Source organism: Cyclopterus lumpus, chromosome 15 (genome assembly GCF_009769545.1).
Source record: "Cyclopterus lumpus isolate fCycLum1 chromosome 15, fCycLum1.pri, whole genome shotgun sequence".
Taxonomy (NCBI): Eukaryota; Metazoa; Chordata; class Actinopteri; order Perciformes; family Cyclopteridae; genus Cyclopterus; species Cyclopterus lumpus.
Window position 1 is genome coordinate 1,774,359 of NC_046980.1, and position 14,898 is coordinate 1,789,256.

The 14,898-nt window shown below is 42.6% G+C and overlaps 1 protein-coding gene across 1 annotated transcript in view; it reads left to right on the forward strand.

The window, feature by feature from the left end:
- The first annotated feature begins 1,791 nt into the window (after window positions 1-1,791).
- Window positions 1,792-14,898, forward strand: part of LOC117744259 (calcineurin subunit B type 1-like) — a 22,036-nt gene continuing 8,929 nt past the window's right edge. Inside the window, exons 1-2 of the mRNA XM_034552447.1 lie at window positions 1,792-1,855; window positions 2,386-2,564. Of these exons, the coding sequence (XP_034408338.1) occupies window positions 1,792-1,855; window positions 2,386-2,564 (243 nt within the window). The remainder of the gene's footprint in view (window positions 1,856-2,385; window positions 2,565-14,898) is intronic.

Consider the following 14,898-nt stretch of genomic DNA (forward strand, 5'->3'; position numbering starts at 1 on the left):
CGGAGGAACGTCTGACGGAGGAACAGTTCCTCTGACGGAGGAACGTCTGACGGAGGAACAGTTCCTCTGACGGAGGAACATCTGACGGAGGAGACGTTCCTCTGACGGAGGAGACGTTCCTCTGATGGAGGAGACGTTCCTCTGATGGAGGAGACGTTCCTCTGACGGAGGAACATCTGACGGAGGAGACGTTCCTCTGATGGAGGAGACGTTCCTCTGACGGAGGAACAGTTCCTCTGACGGAGGAACATCTGACGGAGGAGACGTTCCTCTGATGGAGGAGACGTTCCTCTGACGGAGGAACAGTTCCTCTGACGGAAAATCTTACGTTTTTTTTCTCAGTTTGAAAAGAAAAATGCAACATTTCCCTGTTTTGTGGGGATAAAATGCCAAATTGGATCCTACGGCGGTTAAAAAGCAGCGATGCCGCCGGTGCTTTCATAGAGTTTATGTTTGTTTATGGTGCTAAAACAAGTGTGTTTAAATGAATATGACACATTGGAGGTTAAGGGGAAACAGTACAGGTGAACGGGGTCAAATCATGACCTCATAGATATCACATGAAAGTGTCTCGCCAACAACCTCCAGTTTCAATGTTGTGTTTAAAGACTTACGGGTAAAATGATGTTTTGAGACATTGTTCTGTCGTGTGGTGAACCTCATGTAGTGTGTACTGTACTGTACTGTATGTGTGTGAGTGCTCGTGCGCCTGTCTTATGTGTGTTTGTGTGCACGTGTGACGAGTCATTCCAAAATGTAAGGTTTTTGTATTTTGGGAGAAGTTGTGCTCCTATTTACTCTGTGTGTGTGTGTGTGTGTGTGTGTGTGTGTTCTCTACCTCTTCCTCTAAGGACTTAGCGATGAATATAATGCGTGTTCAATAATGCAATACCTACAATATTTCGAAAAATAGTATTTTTGTACAGTGAACCATTTGAAATGTTTTCATATTAATGTGAGTAGAAATAATCTTTGACATATTGAAATGAGCTATGCAAGAAACCAGAGCAAAATGTCCTTCTGACCCTTTTGTGAAAGTGTTTGTTTATAATGTTGTTATTAGTAAAGTGGAAAATATTTTTGTGTGAAAAAAATTATTTATTCAACTTATTTATTCTAAACCGACTGTAAACATTTAACGGAAGAGGCTTAAAATGACCACAAACATGAAACTACAAAGAGACACAACATAGATACAATAAAGTAGTGAAGAAACTACAAAGAGACACAACATAGCGACAATAAAGTGGTGAAGAAACTACAAAGAGACACAACATAGCGACAATAAAGTGGTGAAGAAACTACAAAGAGACACAACATAGCTACAAAAAACACCTGTCTAATTTATAGTTGTAGAAAATAGTCACACAGGTGTATCAGTAAATTTGAAGTCACAGAGAAAAATGTGTTATCAGTTTACTTTTTCAACTTAACACAACAGCTAACATCTGCTCATATTCTTCATGGCCGGTGCATAAATCCTATTCTACAAATCCCAAATGAAGAAACTCAATATTATAACTATTTAATACAATAAAATAGTAACCTCTGGTTGAACATACTTATTGTAAGTCGCTTTGGATAAAAGCGTCAGCTAAATGACATTTAATGGAATGGAATGAACATTTCTATTTAAACGTAAACCCCACTTTGGTGTTTCAGTTTGGATTTTTAAAGCTAAAAATCATTATTTTCTATTTGGCACAAATCTGCTGGCGTCATCCGTCTTTAATCAGGACTTTAAAAAGAACCCCTTCAAAGTAAACTATACTATATATATAAGTAGAACGCATGGGCTTCCTGCAGTACACCTCCACCGCCAGCGGAGGGACCCAAAGCGCAGACCTAACCGGAGGTACATAAACACAACCTGTAGTTCCCAGATGTACAGTACAGCGCCCCGCCAGCGCCTGCTTGTCAAACCGAGCCTCCTCCTCTTCCTCCTCCTCCTCCTCTTCCTCCTCCTCCTCCTCCTCCTCCTCTTTCTCCTCCTCCTCCTCTTCCTCCTCCTCCTCCTCCTCTCCCAGCGGGTCTCCCTCCCTCCGCCACTGCAGAGAAAGAGAGCCTGTAGCTGGGTATAAAGCCAGGACGAGCCTCAGAGAGAACCACATTTAAACATACATATATAGATACATATATATAAATATATATTAGTTTGTATTTCTCGCCACAGCTCGGCGACCTACCAACTCCCCCCCCTCCTCCTCCTCCTCCTCCTCCTCCTCCTCCTCCTCCTCCTCCTCCTCCTCCTCCTCCTCCTCCTGTTGGACCTCTTCTCCGCTCACATCGCCTCCTGGATTTCATCATCCGACCTGCAAGATGGTAAGCTTTGTTATTATGGTCCTTCTCCCCGGTGAACACAGCGTCCGTCACCGGTCGGTCAAGGGTCGGTCACCGGGTCCGTCACCGGGTCGTTCTTCGTGTCCGTCACCGGGTCGGACCCCGGGTCGGTCACCGGGTCCGTCACCGGGTCGTTCCCCGTGTCCGTCACTGGGTCCGTCACCGGGTCCGTCACCGGGTCCGTCACCGGGTCGGTCACCGGGTCCGTCACCGGTCGGTCAAGGGTCGGTCACCGGGTCGGTCAAGGGTCGGTCACCGGGTCGTAGCCCGGGTCGGTCAACGGGTCGGTCACCGGGTCGTACCCCGGGTCGGTCAACGGGTCGGTCACCGGGTCGTACCCCGGGTCGGTCAACGGGTCCGTCACCGGGTCCGTCACCGGTTCTTTGACCGCTTTTGATTTAAGTTGGACCAAAACAAAAGTGGAGCTCCGCGAGAAAGAACCGCTCCTCTCACGCGCGCTCTGCGCGTGCAACACCTCCGGGGGGCTGGCAGCCCAAACGCCCGTGGCTCGTGCACGTCTCACCGCCTTCCCTTCGCGAGCAACCAGCACGTGCACTCTCTCTGAAATACACGCTTTTTTTTATTTCTCCTTTGTTGTCGTTTTTAAACACGCCTCATTCCTTTCCATCGCACAGATCAAACACATCCATTTCCTGATCAATTATTGACATCATCTGTTTTGTTGTCATCTGGATTCAGAACAAACAAAGACACATTTTATTTCTCCAGGAAGCTTTTGTGTTTTTAAAGATTTGGTTTGTTATTTTCTGATTCAAACGTCTGTAAATATGTAAGTTTAGTTTACAGCGTAGAGCTGGATAAATCAATCCCAGAGGCTCATCCGGGCGATATTATCTTATTAGCCAGGTGGAGTCGAGGGGAACTCGCCTCTGGAGCCGGATGTTTAGGGGACGTGACGAGTGAGAGACTCGAAAGGTCTAAGAGGATGGAGACCAGGAAGTAGGACGTAGGATCAATTCACCACCTGTTGGCTGATTGGTTTTATTATTGACTTCAAATCACCCAAATAAAAGTATTTCTAATTAAGGCATCACACGTGTTGCAGTGTAATAACCCCTGAAAAGCAGAGTTAGCCTCATATCAATGGAAGCAATGGAAGAAACAACATGGGGTTGAGGTCAAGACCACCTAAACCCAGACCGGACCAAGACCAGACCAGTGCTGGTGTGTCACTTTCCTCATGTTGTGACCCTGTGACTCTGTCCTGGTGACACCTAGACGGGTTCCTGTATCACTAATGCAGGAGAACGTCGAGGCCTTGTGGGTTCACGGAGCATCAGGAGGCCTCCTGAAGCCTTTTGGGCCCAAGAAGTCACGGATAGAAATGTCTGAGAGGATTGTGTCTGTTAATTCAGGCGGCTCTGATTTTGATCCTTATTTGCCACATTGGCTCTTTTCTCCTGAATCTGACGTGGATCCTTGACCCGTTGTCACACATTGTCCGACGAGCGATGTTCTAAAAACAGGAACAAAAGGAACCGAACGAGACGGACGAGCGTGAACTTCCACATTTCCTGCACGGCTTCTCCTCCGTGGAACCGAGTGGTGATGGTTCTGCGTCAGCTGCTCGTTGGCCGGCGTTTTGCATGCTGTTCAAAGTCGGAGCGCTGGACTCTATTTAACGACCGGTCCGAGAGCACAGCATGAACTCATTTATGTATCATAAAGTGATAAAGCACGGAGATCAGACAGGAAAGGACTCTACTGCACTCACTGTCTGAGGGTTCCTGTTTTCATTGCTGAGATCTAAGGAGGATAACGAATGTGCACTTTTTGAACATGAAAAGTATATATCGGCATTTAAGAGCCCTGCAATGTGTTCATATCTCAGGTTATTAAATGGTTTTGAGAGGTTTTGTCTCACATTTACAATACAATGTGTGTTCAGCAGCTTCAGCTCCAGGAGGACAAACATGCCCACTGGACTTGTTGTCGGACATATGAACACACACAGATGTTTGAGGCCGATGCAGATGTTTGTCCACATGAAGTTCGGGGACACAGTCCTGCATTTATTCATGTTTCAGGATGCATGTAAGTCATCGCTCCACCCCGGCATGCTCTAAAGCAGCGACCCTCTGTCGATGAAGGATATCTTCCATGGCAGGGAAGGTTTCTACTGCCATTAAATGGGAAGTACCTCTGGTTTTACTCACAGCTTTTAGTTGTGTTTAAGGAGTCACGAGTGTTGGTTTCTGGTCTTTCTGCAACACAAGATGCAGTTGTAGTCCGTTTACGCCAGACAAGGAATACAAAACAACTGTATTCCTGTCGTGCATTTTATTTTGAATTTTTATCGTGAGGAATGCAAACACCAGTGAATTCTGTAGGCAGATAATATGTGTGGCATCCCAATATAAAATAAAAAAAGACATCGTCCATCAACTTTGATGTTTGAGCACAAAGACTCCGCCTCTTTGAAGATGTCTGACTTTTATTTTATTTCTGTGCGGATATATAAACATAATCTATTCCAGAAAACAGTGTTCGGCCTTTTCGTAAATAATACGATTTGATTTTAATATGAACAGGAAATATATTTATAACTTTTTACTGCGATACAGCGAGCAAGTTATGATGAAAAGGATCCCTTACTGACCAAATATGAATTTATAATTAGCCGTCCGGGTCGTAGCGCTGCTGCTGAAACTCTTCATTATGCTAAGCATGTTTTATTCTGAATGAAACATGCATTATTGATGAGTGTCTCTCGTGCTCTCTGTGTTTCTCTCTCTCTCGCTTTGTTCACCTCCTTTTCTGTGTTTTCCTAACCGTGCCCTGTGTGTCAAAGGGGCAGCTCAACAGGACTCGTATGAGGGGTTTGTCACATGACAGCAGACGGTGACCTGGAGCCCTAGTTAGTAAACCCATAATCCTCAACACCCAATCTGCTTGGCTGTAAATCTCTTTACCTGCAGGGACTCGACACGTAAACCCCACTGGGCATCGGGATGTAGCCTCATGTACCCACCATGTTGTCTGTAAGCTAAACTTAGCTTCATCATAAGATTTCATTAATAACGTGTCAGAGTGTCAACACTGGAAACGAACCTTTTGGAATGGTTTGAAACTTTTCCTTCCTCTTTTCTTCTGAGAAAACAAAACACTCAGTTTGCTCTTTGTCCTTCGTATTTGTTAGTTTTTGGTTCATTTTAATCTTATTTGACTCATGATTAGTTTCAATGGCAACAAATGGATTTGTCCTCGAGACGTCCCTCTGACTCGTTAGCTACAGACGAGCCGTGATGGCCGGCCTTTCAATCACAAAGCTTTGGGGACTCCTTGGAAAAAGAGAGTGGAACGGATGTTGAACTGATTTCTGTGAGTGGACGCAGCGCTGGAGGTGGATGGCTAGTTAGCTCGGTAGGCAGACGGCATTAAAGCATGGTGGAATTAGCAGGCTAGCTAACTAGCCAGCTGTCCACTGGTTAGCTACTTAGCTTGTCCCCCAAAGCGTTGTGAGTAACTAAATGGTGGAATTAGCAGGCTAGCTAACATGCTAATTCCACTACGTGTTACAGAAAATGAGCCCAACAAAGCTGTCACTCATCTGGTGATAGCAATGACGTGACTCGAGTGTGGATGAAGCATTAAGTTGTTACATTTTTACTGATTTACTCTTTACACTCGTAAAAATTTAAAAAAGTGAAATCAAACAGATTTTCCCTAATTTGCCTGCTCATCGATTCTCCATTTCCAAATGTGTGACGTGTGTTTTTCCCACAGACGAAGTTGAGGTGCAAAATCTAGTGTGCAGCGCTGATTATTCATGTGTTTTTAATTATTATAACTCTTTTTCTGTTGGCAAAAAAGTCACCAAGGACCCTTAATGGCCACACAGGCAACAATGAGTCTTTATGTTTCGTTGACCTAAGGACCAGAATAAAGTGCCTCATGTGGCCTCGGTGAGCATCCAGAGCCTCAACGAGAGGGCGCTGACGTATGTCAGCAAACTGAAGGTCTTCTCCCTGCAGCGAATGAAGCGTCACTCTTACTCTTGGAGCCACCGGCAGCGGGACGCCCAACCCAGTGAAGCACGCCGGAGCTACACTGGAGTTCAACCCCTTTTAAACTGGGGAGTGCCCAGTCAACGTGTTGTTCCACAGAGCAACGCCACGTCTATGTCAACGCTCTCCTGACAGGGCGTCAAATGCTAAGTCGCTCTGCCGGCTAATCCCGCGTCACCTCTTTCTCCTCGTTGCTCTTAAAATACCTCGACCTCTCGGAGGCGAGTCTGCTGGCGTGCGGCCGCCCGCGTTAAGCCAGGAGATGACGTAGAGTATCACAGAGGAGCACTTATAATGCCTTACCAACGTCCGTTGGGTTTCTTTTGATTCTTTACTATATACTGTTTTTTAAAGTATCACTGTTACCTGTATCAGTATAAATGTAGCGGGAGCTGGACAGGAGGTTCGGAGCAGCGTCGCCGTCTTGGCTTGTTGAACAGGAAGTGACCATATCTGGAGGAGGAGTGAGTAGGGACCATGTATACTCTCTGGTGTTGACCTGTCAATCACCTTGTAGCCCCGCCCCTAAAGCATCCCCTGCTTTATGGTCTGTTTGACTCTAAATGACCATAATGTACTAAATGAACATCACGCTGTATTGAAGAAGACTTGAAACTAGAGATTGAGACCATGAACTAATGTTTACAATGTTTACTGAGATTATATATCTGGTCTGGTCTGGGGAGGCCTCTGGGTTCTCCAGGAAGAGTTGGACAATGGTCCTGGAATATCAGCGGATGAGCGTAAAAAGATCAAAATAAATGAGAATCCATTCCAGGTTGCAGCTTACCTGCAACTCTACTTGCTGCCACAATCCGCCCCATTGAACCCTCTTCTTTGCTGTAGTTTGTTTATAATAATTGTGAGCGGAGCGGTTTCAATGTTTTTGGAGCATTCCTTGGATGCAACTTTGTGCTGACGGATGTCCCTTACTTCTATGTTTTGGAAACATTAAACACAGCATTGTTTCCACTCATTTGAGATGTTCACGTCAACATTCAACCAAAAGGGTTTTAATTCAGTCGCTGGTATCCAGTCCGTCTCTAGAGGCTGGAACTGGTCTGAAGGTCCAGTTTCTTTGGGTTCTACGATGGAGCTGCAGGACACTTCCACTCCATTGCTTGTCGACCCGTGAAGAATCAGACTCAGTGGACACTGCAGTGTATGATGGGATGTGAAAGCTGAACATGAGCCAAACACACACACACACACACACACACACACACACAGTCTCTGGATAACGTAGTTTGTTTAAAGAGCCTTTGCTTTATGCTGGATTTGATGGTGTGTGTTGCATGTTGCATGACGCATGTTGCATGTCGCATGATGCATGTTGCATGTTGCATGACGCATGTTGCATGTCGCATGATGCATGTTGCATGTTGCATGACGCATGTTGCATGTCGCATGATGCATGTTGCATGTTGCATGACGCATGTTGCATGTCACATGATGCATGGTGCATTAAGCATGTTAAATGTTGCATGACGCATGTCGCATGATGCATGTCACAACGATGCATGTCACATGATGCATGTTGCATTAAGCATGATGCATGATGCATGTTGCATTAAGCATGTTGCATGTTGCATTAAGCATGTTGCATGTCGCATGATGCATGACACATGTTCCATGCTGCATGATCCATGACACATGTTGCATGCTGCATGATCGATAATGCATGACGCATTCCGCATGATTCATAATGCATGCCGCATGATCCATGACGCATGTTGCATGCTACATGTTGCATGACGCACGATGAATGTTGCATTAAGCATGATGCATGTTGCATTAAGCATGTTGCATTAAGCATGACACATGTTGCATGCTGCATGATCGATAATGCATGCCGCATGTTGCATGATCCATGACGCATGTTGCATGCTACATGTTGCATGACGCACGATGCATGTTGCATGACGCATGTTGCACAATACATGTTGCATGATGCATCACGCACATAAAGAGGGGAAACTGCCTCCAGGGTTTTGATTGAAACATTACTCAGAAACTGTTCCAGAATCAGCTTTAAGTGGCTCGTGTGCAGTCACAGGTACATTTGAAGCATGCAGGTGAACCCAAAAGCACACGACAGGAACTGAAGAACTATCTAATCATTTGCATAATAGGCATAAAAACAGATACAGCGGGAGGCCAGGTCACGAGACACAAAGACTCCAAACGAAGTGACAAAGAACAGACGGTATAAATAGCCGGGCTGCTAATCAGCAGACGAGGCACCGCTGGAGTTATGAGGGAAACTCTGATTGAGGAGGAAGCCCTCCGCTCCACAGAAACCAGCGTCAATGTTTTAGATCATATTAATAATAAATGAAACCGAACTATGATTCCTCAGCCCAACCTCAGTAAACAGCAGTATAATATTTAGTGTCTCTTCATGCCTTTTGTAACTTGCTCATTTGGTGATTCGACTAATCAACTCGCCTGTGGTTTGGGTCTCAAAGCTTTTCTTATGCTAGATTTATTATTATTATTATTTTCAAGAAACTTGTGTTTTTTTGTTGTCTACTCCGACTAATTGGTTATGCTTTAAAAATATACTTTTGTGAAAATTGCATAACAAATAATTGTCTTTTAGAGACATAATCAAGGACTCTGAGCAGATTTAAAGTTTGGTTTTGATTCTTTGTGGAGAAAATCTGTTTTACAGCTCAACCAATCAGAGGATTTGTTAGTCGAGCATGAATTTCTTTGGTGTGGGACACATTTTCAGTCATGTTGCAATGGTCAGAAGTTCAGTATAATGAGCTAATATGCAAAATATCAATATGCAAAGTTAAAATCCCAAAAAGTTTGTTGTACAAAACAATCAAAGGATCGTCGGTCAGGGATGGACTGTTGTCTCCGTTGAGCTACTTGAAGGACTCACAGAGCATCGGAGGAATTCACATCCACGGTTTATAGACAATGAAGTGGTTTCTCTTAAATTAGTTAAGATTATAAAAATAAATTTATCTCTGAAACTCTCAAACCACACTGATAAAATCCTTCAATGTTCCAGAAGATAAGCAGACGACTGATCACACATACACACAGTAGTACTACATACACACAGTACTACATACACACTGTAGTACTACATACACACAGTACTACATACACACTGTACTACATACACACAGTACTACATACACACAGTACTACATACACACTGTACTACATACACACAGTAGTACTACATACACACAGTACTACATACACACTGTACTACATACACACTGTACTACATACACACAGTACTACATACACACAGTACTACATACACACTGTACTACATACACACAGTAGTACTACATACACACAGTACTACATACACACTGTACTACATACACACAGTACTACATACACACAGTACTACATACACACTGTACTACATACACACAGTAGTACTACATACACACAGTACTACATACACACAGTAGTACTACATACACACAGTACTACATACACACTGTACTACATACACACTGTACTACATACACACAGTAGTACTACATACACACTGTACTACATACACACTGTACTACATACACACAGTAGTACTACATACACACAGTAGTACTACATACACACAGTAGTACATACACACAGTAGTACATACACACAGTAGTACTACGTACACACAGTAGTACATACACACAGTAGTACTACATACACACAGTACTACATACACACTGTACTACATACACACAGTACTACATACACACAGTAGTACTACATACACACAGTACTACATACACACTGTACTACATACACACAGTACTACATACACACAGTACTACATACACACTGTACTACATACACACAGTAGTACTACATACACACAGTACTACATACACACTGTACTACATACACACTGTACTACATACACACAGTAGTACTACATACACACTGTACTACATACACACTGTACTACATACACACAGTAGTACTACATACACACAGTAGTACTACATACACACAGTAGTACATACACACAGTAGTACTACGTACACACAGTAGTACATACACACAGTAGTACTACGTACACACAGTACTACATACACACTGTACTACATACACACAGTAGTACTACATACACACAGTAGTACTACATACACACAGTAGTACTACATACACACAGTACTACATACACACTGTACTACATACACACAGTAGTACTACATACACACAGTACTACATACACACAGTACTACATACACACAGTACTACATACACACTGTACTACATACACACAGTACTACATACACACAGTAGTACTACATACACACTGTACTACATACACACTGTACTACATACACACAGTAGTACTACATACACACAGTAGTACTACGTACACACAGTACTACATACACACAGTACTACATACACACAGTAGTACTACATACACACAGTAGTACATACACACAGTACTACATACACACAGTAGTACTACATACACACAGTACTACATACACACAGTACTACATACACACAGTAGTACTACATACACACAGTAGTACTACATACACACTGTACTACATACACACAGTAGTACTACATACACACAGTAGTACTACATACACACAGTAGTACATACACACTGTACTACATACACACAGTACTACATACACACTGTACTACATACACACAGTACTACATACACACAGTACTACATACACACAGTAGTACTACATACACACAGTACTACATACACACTGTACTACATACACACAGTACTACATACACACAGTACTACATACACAGTAGTACTACATACACACAGTACTACATACACACTGTACTACATACACACAGTACTACATACACACAGTACTACATACACACTGTACTACATACACACAGTAGTACTACATACACACAGTACTACATACACACTGTACTACATACACACTGTACTACATACACACAGTAGTACTACATACACACTGTACTACATACACACTGTACTACATACACACAGTAGTACTACATACACACAGTAGTACATACACACAGTAGTACTACGTACACACAGTACTACATACACACAGTACTACATACACACTGTACTACATACACACAGTAGTACTACATACACACAGTACTACATACACACTGTACTACATACACACAGTACTACATACACACTGTACTACATACACACAGTAGTACTACATACACACAGTAGTACTACATACACACTGTACTACATACACACAGTAGTACTACATACACACAGTAGTACTACGTACACACAGTACTACATACACACAGTACTACATACACACAGTAGTACTACATACACACAGTAGTACATACACACAGTACTACATACACACAGTAGTACTACATACACACAGTACTACATACACACAGTACTACATACACACAGTAGTACTACATACACACAGTAGTACTACATACACACTGTACTACATACACACAGTAGTACTACATACACACAGTAGTACTACATACACACTGTACTACATACACACAGTAGTACTACATACACACAGTACTACATACACACAGTACTACATACACACAGTAGTACTACATACACACAGTAGTACATACACACAGTACTACATACACACAGTAGTACTACATACACACAGTAGTACTACATACACACAGTACTACATACACACAGTACTACATACACACAGTAGTACTACATACACACAGTACTACATACACACAGTACTACATACACACAGTAGTACTACATACACACAGTACTACATACACACAGTACTACATACACACAGTAGTACTACATACACACAGTACTACATACACACAGTACTACATACACACAGTACTACATACACACAGTAGTACTACATACACACAGTACTACATACACACAGTACTACATACACACAGTAGTACTACATACACACAGTAGTACTACATACACACAGTAGTACATACACACAGTACTACATACACACAGTAGTACTACATACACACAGTAGTACTACATACACACAGTAGTACATACACACAGTACTACATACACACAGTAGTACTACATACACACAGTACTACATACACACAGTAGTACATACACACAGTACTACATACACACAGTAGTACATACACACAGTAGTACTACATACACACAGTACTACATACACACAGTAGTACTACATACACACAGTACTACATACACACAGTACTACATACACACAGTAGTACTACATACACACAGTACTACATACACACAGTAGTACTACATACACACAGTACTACATACACACAGTACTACATACACACAGTAGTACTACATACACACAGTACTACATACACACAGTAGTACTACATACACACAGTACTACATACACACAGTAGTACTACATACACACAGTACTACATACACACAGTACTACATACACACAGTAGTACTACATACACACAGTACTACATACACACAGTACTACATACACACAGTAGTACTACATACACACAGTAGTACATACACACAGTACTACATACACACAGTAGTACTACATACACACAGTAGTACTACATACACACAGTACTACATACACACAGTACTACATACACACAGTAGTACTACATACACACAGTAGTACTACATACACACAGTACTACATACACACAGTAGTACTACATACACACAGTACTACATACACACAGTAGTACTACATACACACAGTACTACATACACACAGTAGTACTACATACACACAGTAGTACTACATACACACAGTACTACATACACACAGTAGTACTACATACACACAGTAGTACTACATACACACAGTAGTACTACATACACACAGTACTACATACACACAGTAGTACTACATACACACAGTACTACATACACACAGTAGTACTACATACACACAGTAGTACTACATACACACAGTAGTACTACATACACACAGTACTACATACACACAGTAGTACTACATACACACAGTAGTACATACACACAGTACTACATACACACAGTAGTACTACATACACACAGTAGTACATACACACAGTAGTACTACATACACACAGTAGTACTACATACACACAGTACTACATACACACAGTACTACATACACACAGTACTACATACACACAGTAGTACTACATACACACAGTACTACATACACACAGTAGTACTACATACACACAGTAGTACTACATACACACAGTACTACATACACACAGTAGTACTACATACACACAGTACTACATACACACAGTAGTACTACATACACACAGTACTACATACACACAGTAGTACTACATACACAGTAGTACTACATACACACAGTAGTACTACATACACACAGTAGTACTACATACACACAGTAGTACTACATACACACAGTACTACATACACACAGTAGTACTACATACACACAGTACTACATACACACAGTAGTACTACATACACACAGTACTACATACACACAGTAGTACTACATACACAGTAGTACTACATACACACAGTAGTACTACATACACACAGTAGTACATACACACAGTAGTACTACATACACACAGTAGTACTAAACTCTACTGGCTGAAGTTACAGTCCATCCCTTTTATTGAGCATTTAGAGACTCACGGGTTCAGAGTCCAGCTGGCACTCCTTCCTGTTCCTGCCAGTTGTCATGTTGGGACGTTCTGCGTTGTGTCAGGAGGGTTTATGATATCAGCATTATGACATCTCGTAATGCTCTTCATGTGCTGCATTATTCCTTAAACCTGAACCACAGATCACCATGTTGTCTCTGAGCTTTAGGGGCCATCATGGTTCGTTTGTCAAACAAGGACACAATCGAGTTCTGTAGAAAACGGTCTTAATCAGCAACCTCCTGGTTGTATAGAAGTCTATGCTTCATGTGTTAAAGCTGCATTCTCTCTCCTGACCACCAGGGGGCGACTCCTCTGGTTGTATAGAAGTCTATGCTTCATGTGTTAAAGCTGCATTCTCTCTCCTGACCACCAGGGGGCGACTCCTCTGGTTGTATAGAAGTCTATGCTTCATGTGATAAAGCTGCATTCTCTCTCCTGACCACCAGGGGGCGACTCCTCTGGTTGTATAGAAGTCTATGCTTCATGTGTTAAAGCTGCATTCTCTCTCCTGACCACCAGGGGGCGACTCCTCTGGTTGTATAGAAGTCTATGCTTCATGTGTTAAAGCTGCATTCTCTCTCCTGACCACCAGGGGGCGACTCCTCTGGTTGTATAGAAGTCTATGCTTCGTGTGATAAAGCTGCATTCTCTCTCCTGACCACCAGGGGGTGACTCCTCTGGTTGTATAGAAGTCTATGCTTCATGTGTTAAAGCTGCATTCTCTCTCCTGACCACCAGGGGGCGACTCCTCTGGTTGTATAGAAGTCTATGTTTCATGTGTTAAAGCTGCATTCTCTCTACTGACCACCGGGGGGCGACTCCTCTGGTTGTATAGAAGTCTATGCTTCATGTGTTAAAGCTGCATTCTCTCTCCTGACCACCGGGGGGCGACTCCTGGTTGTATAGAAGT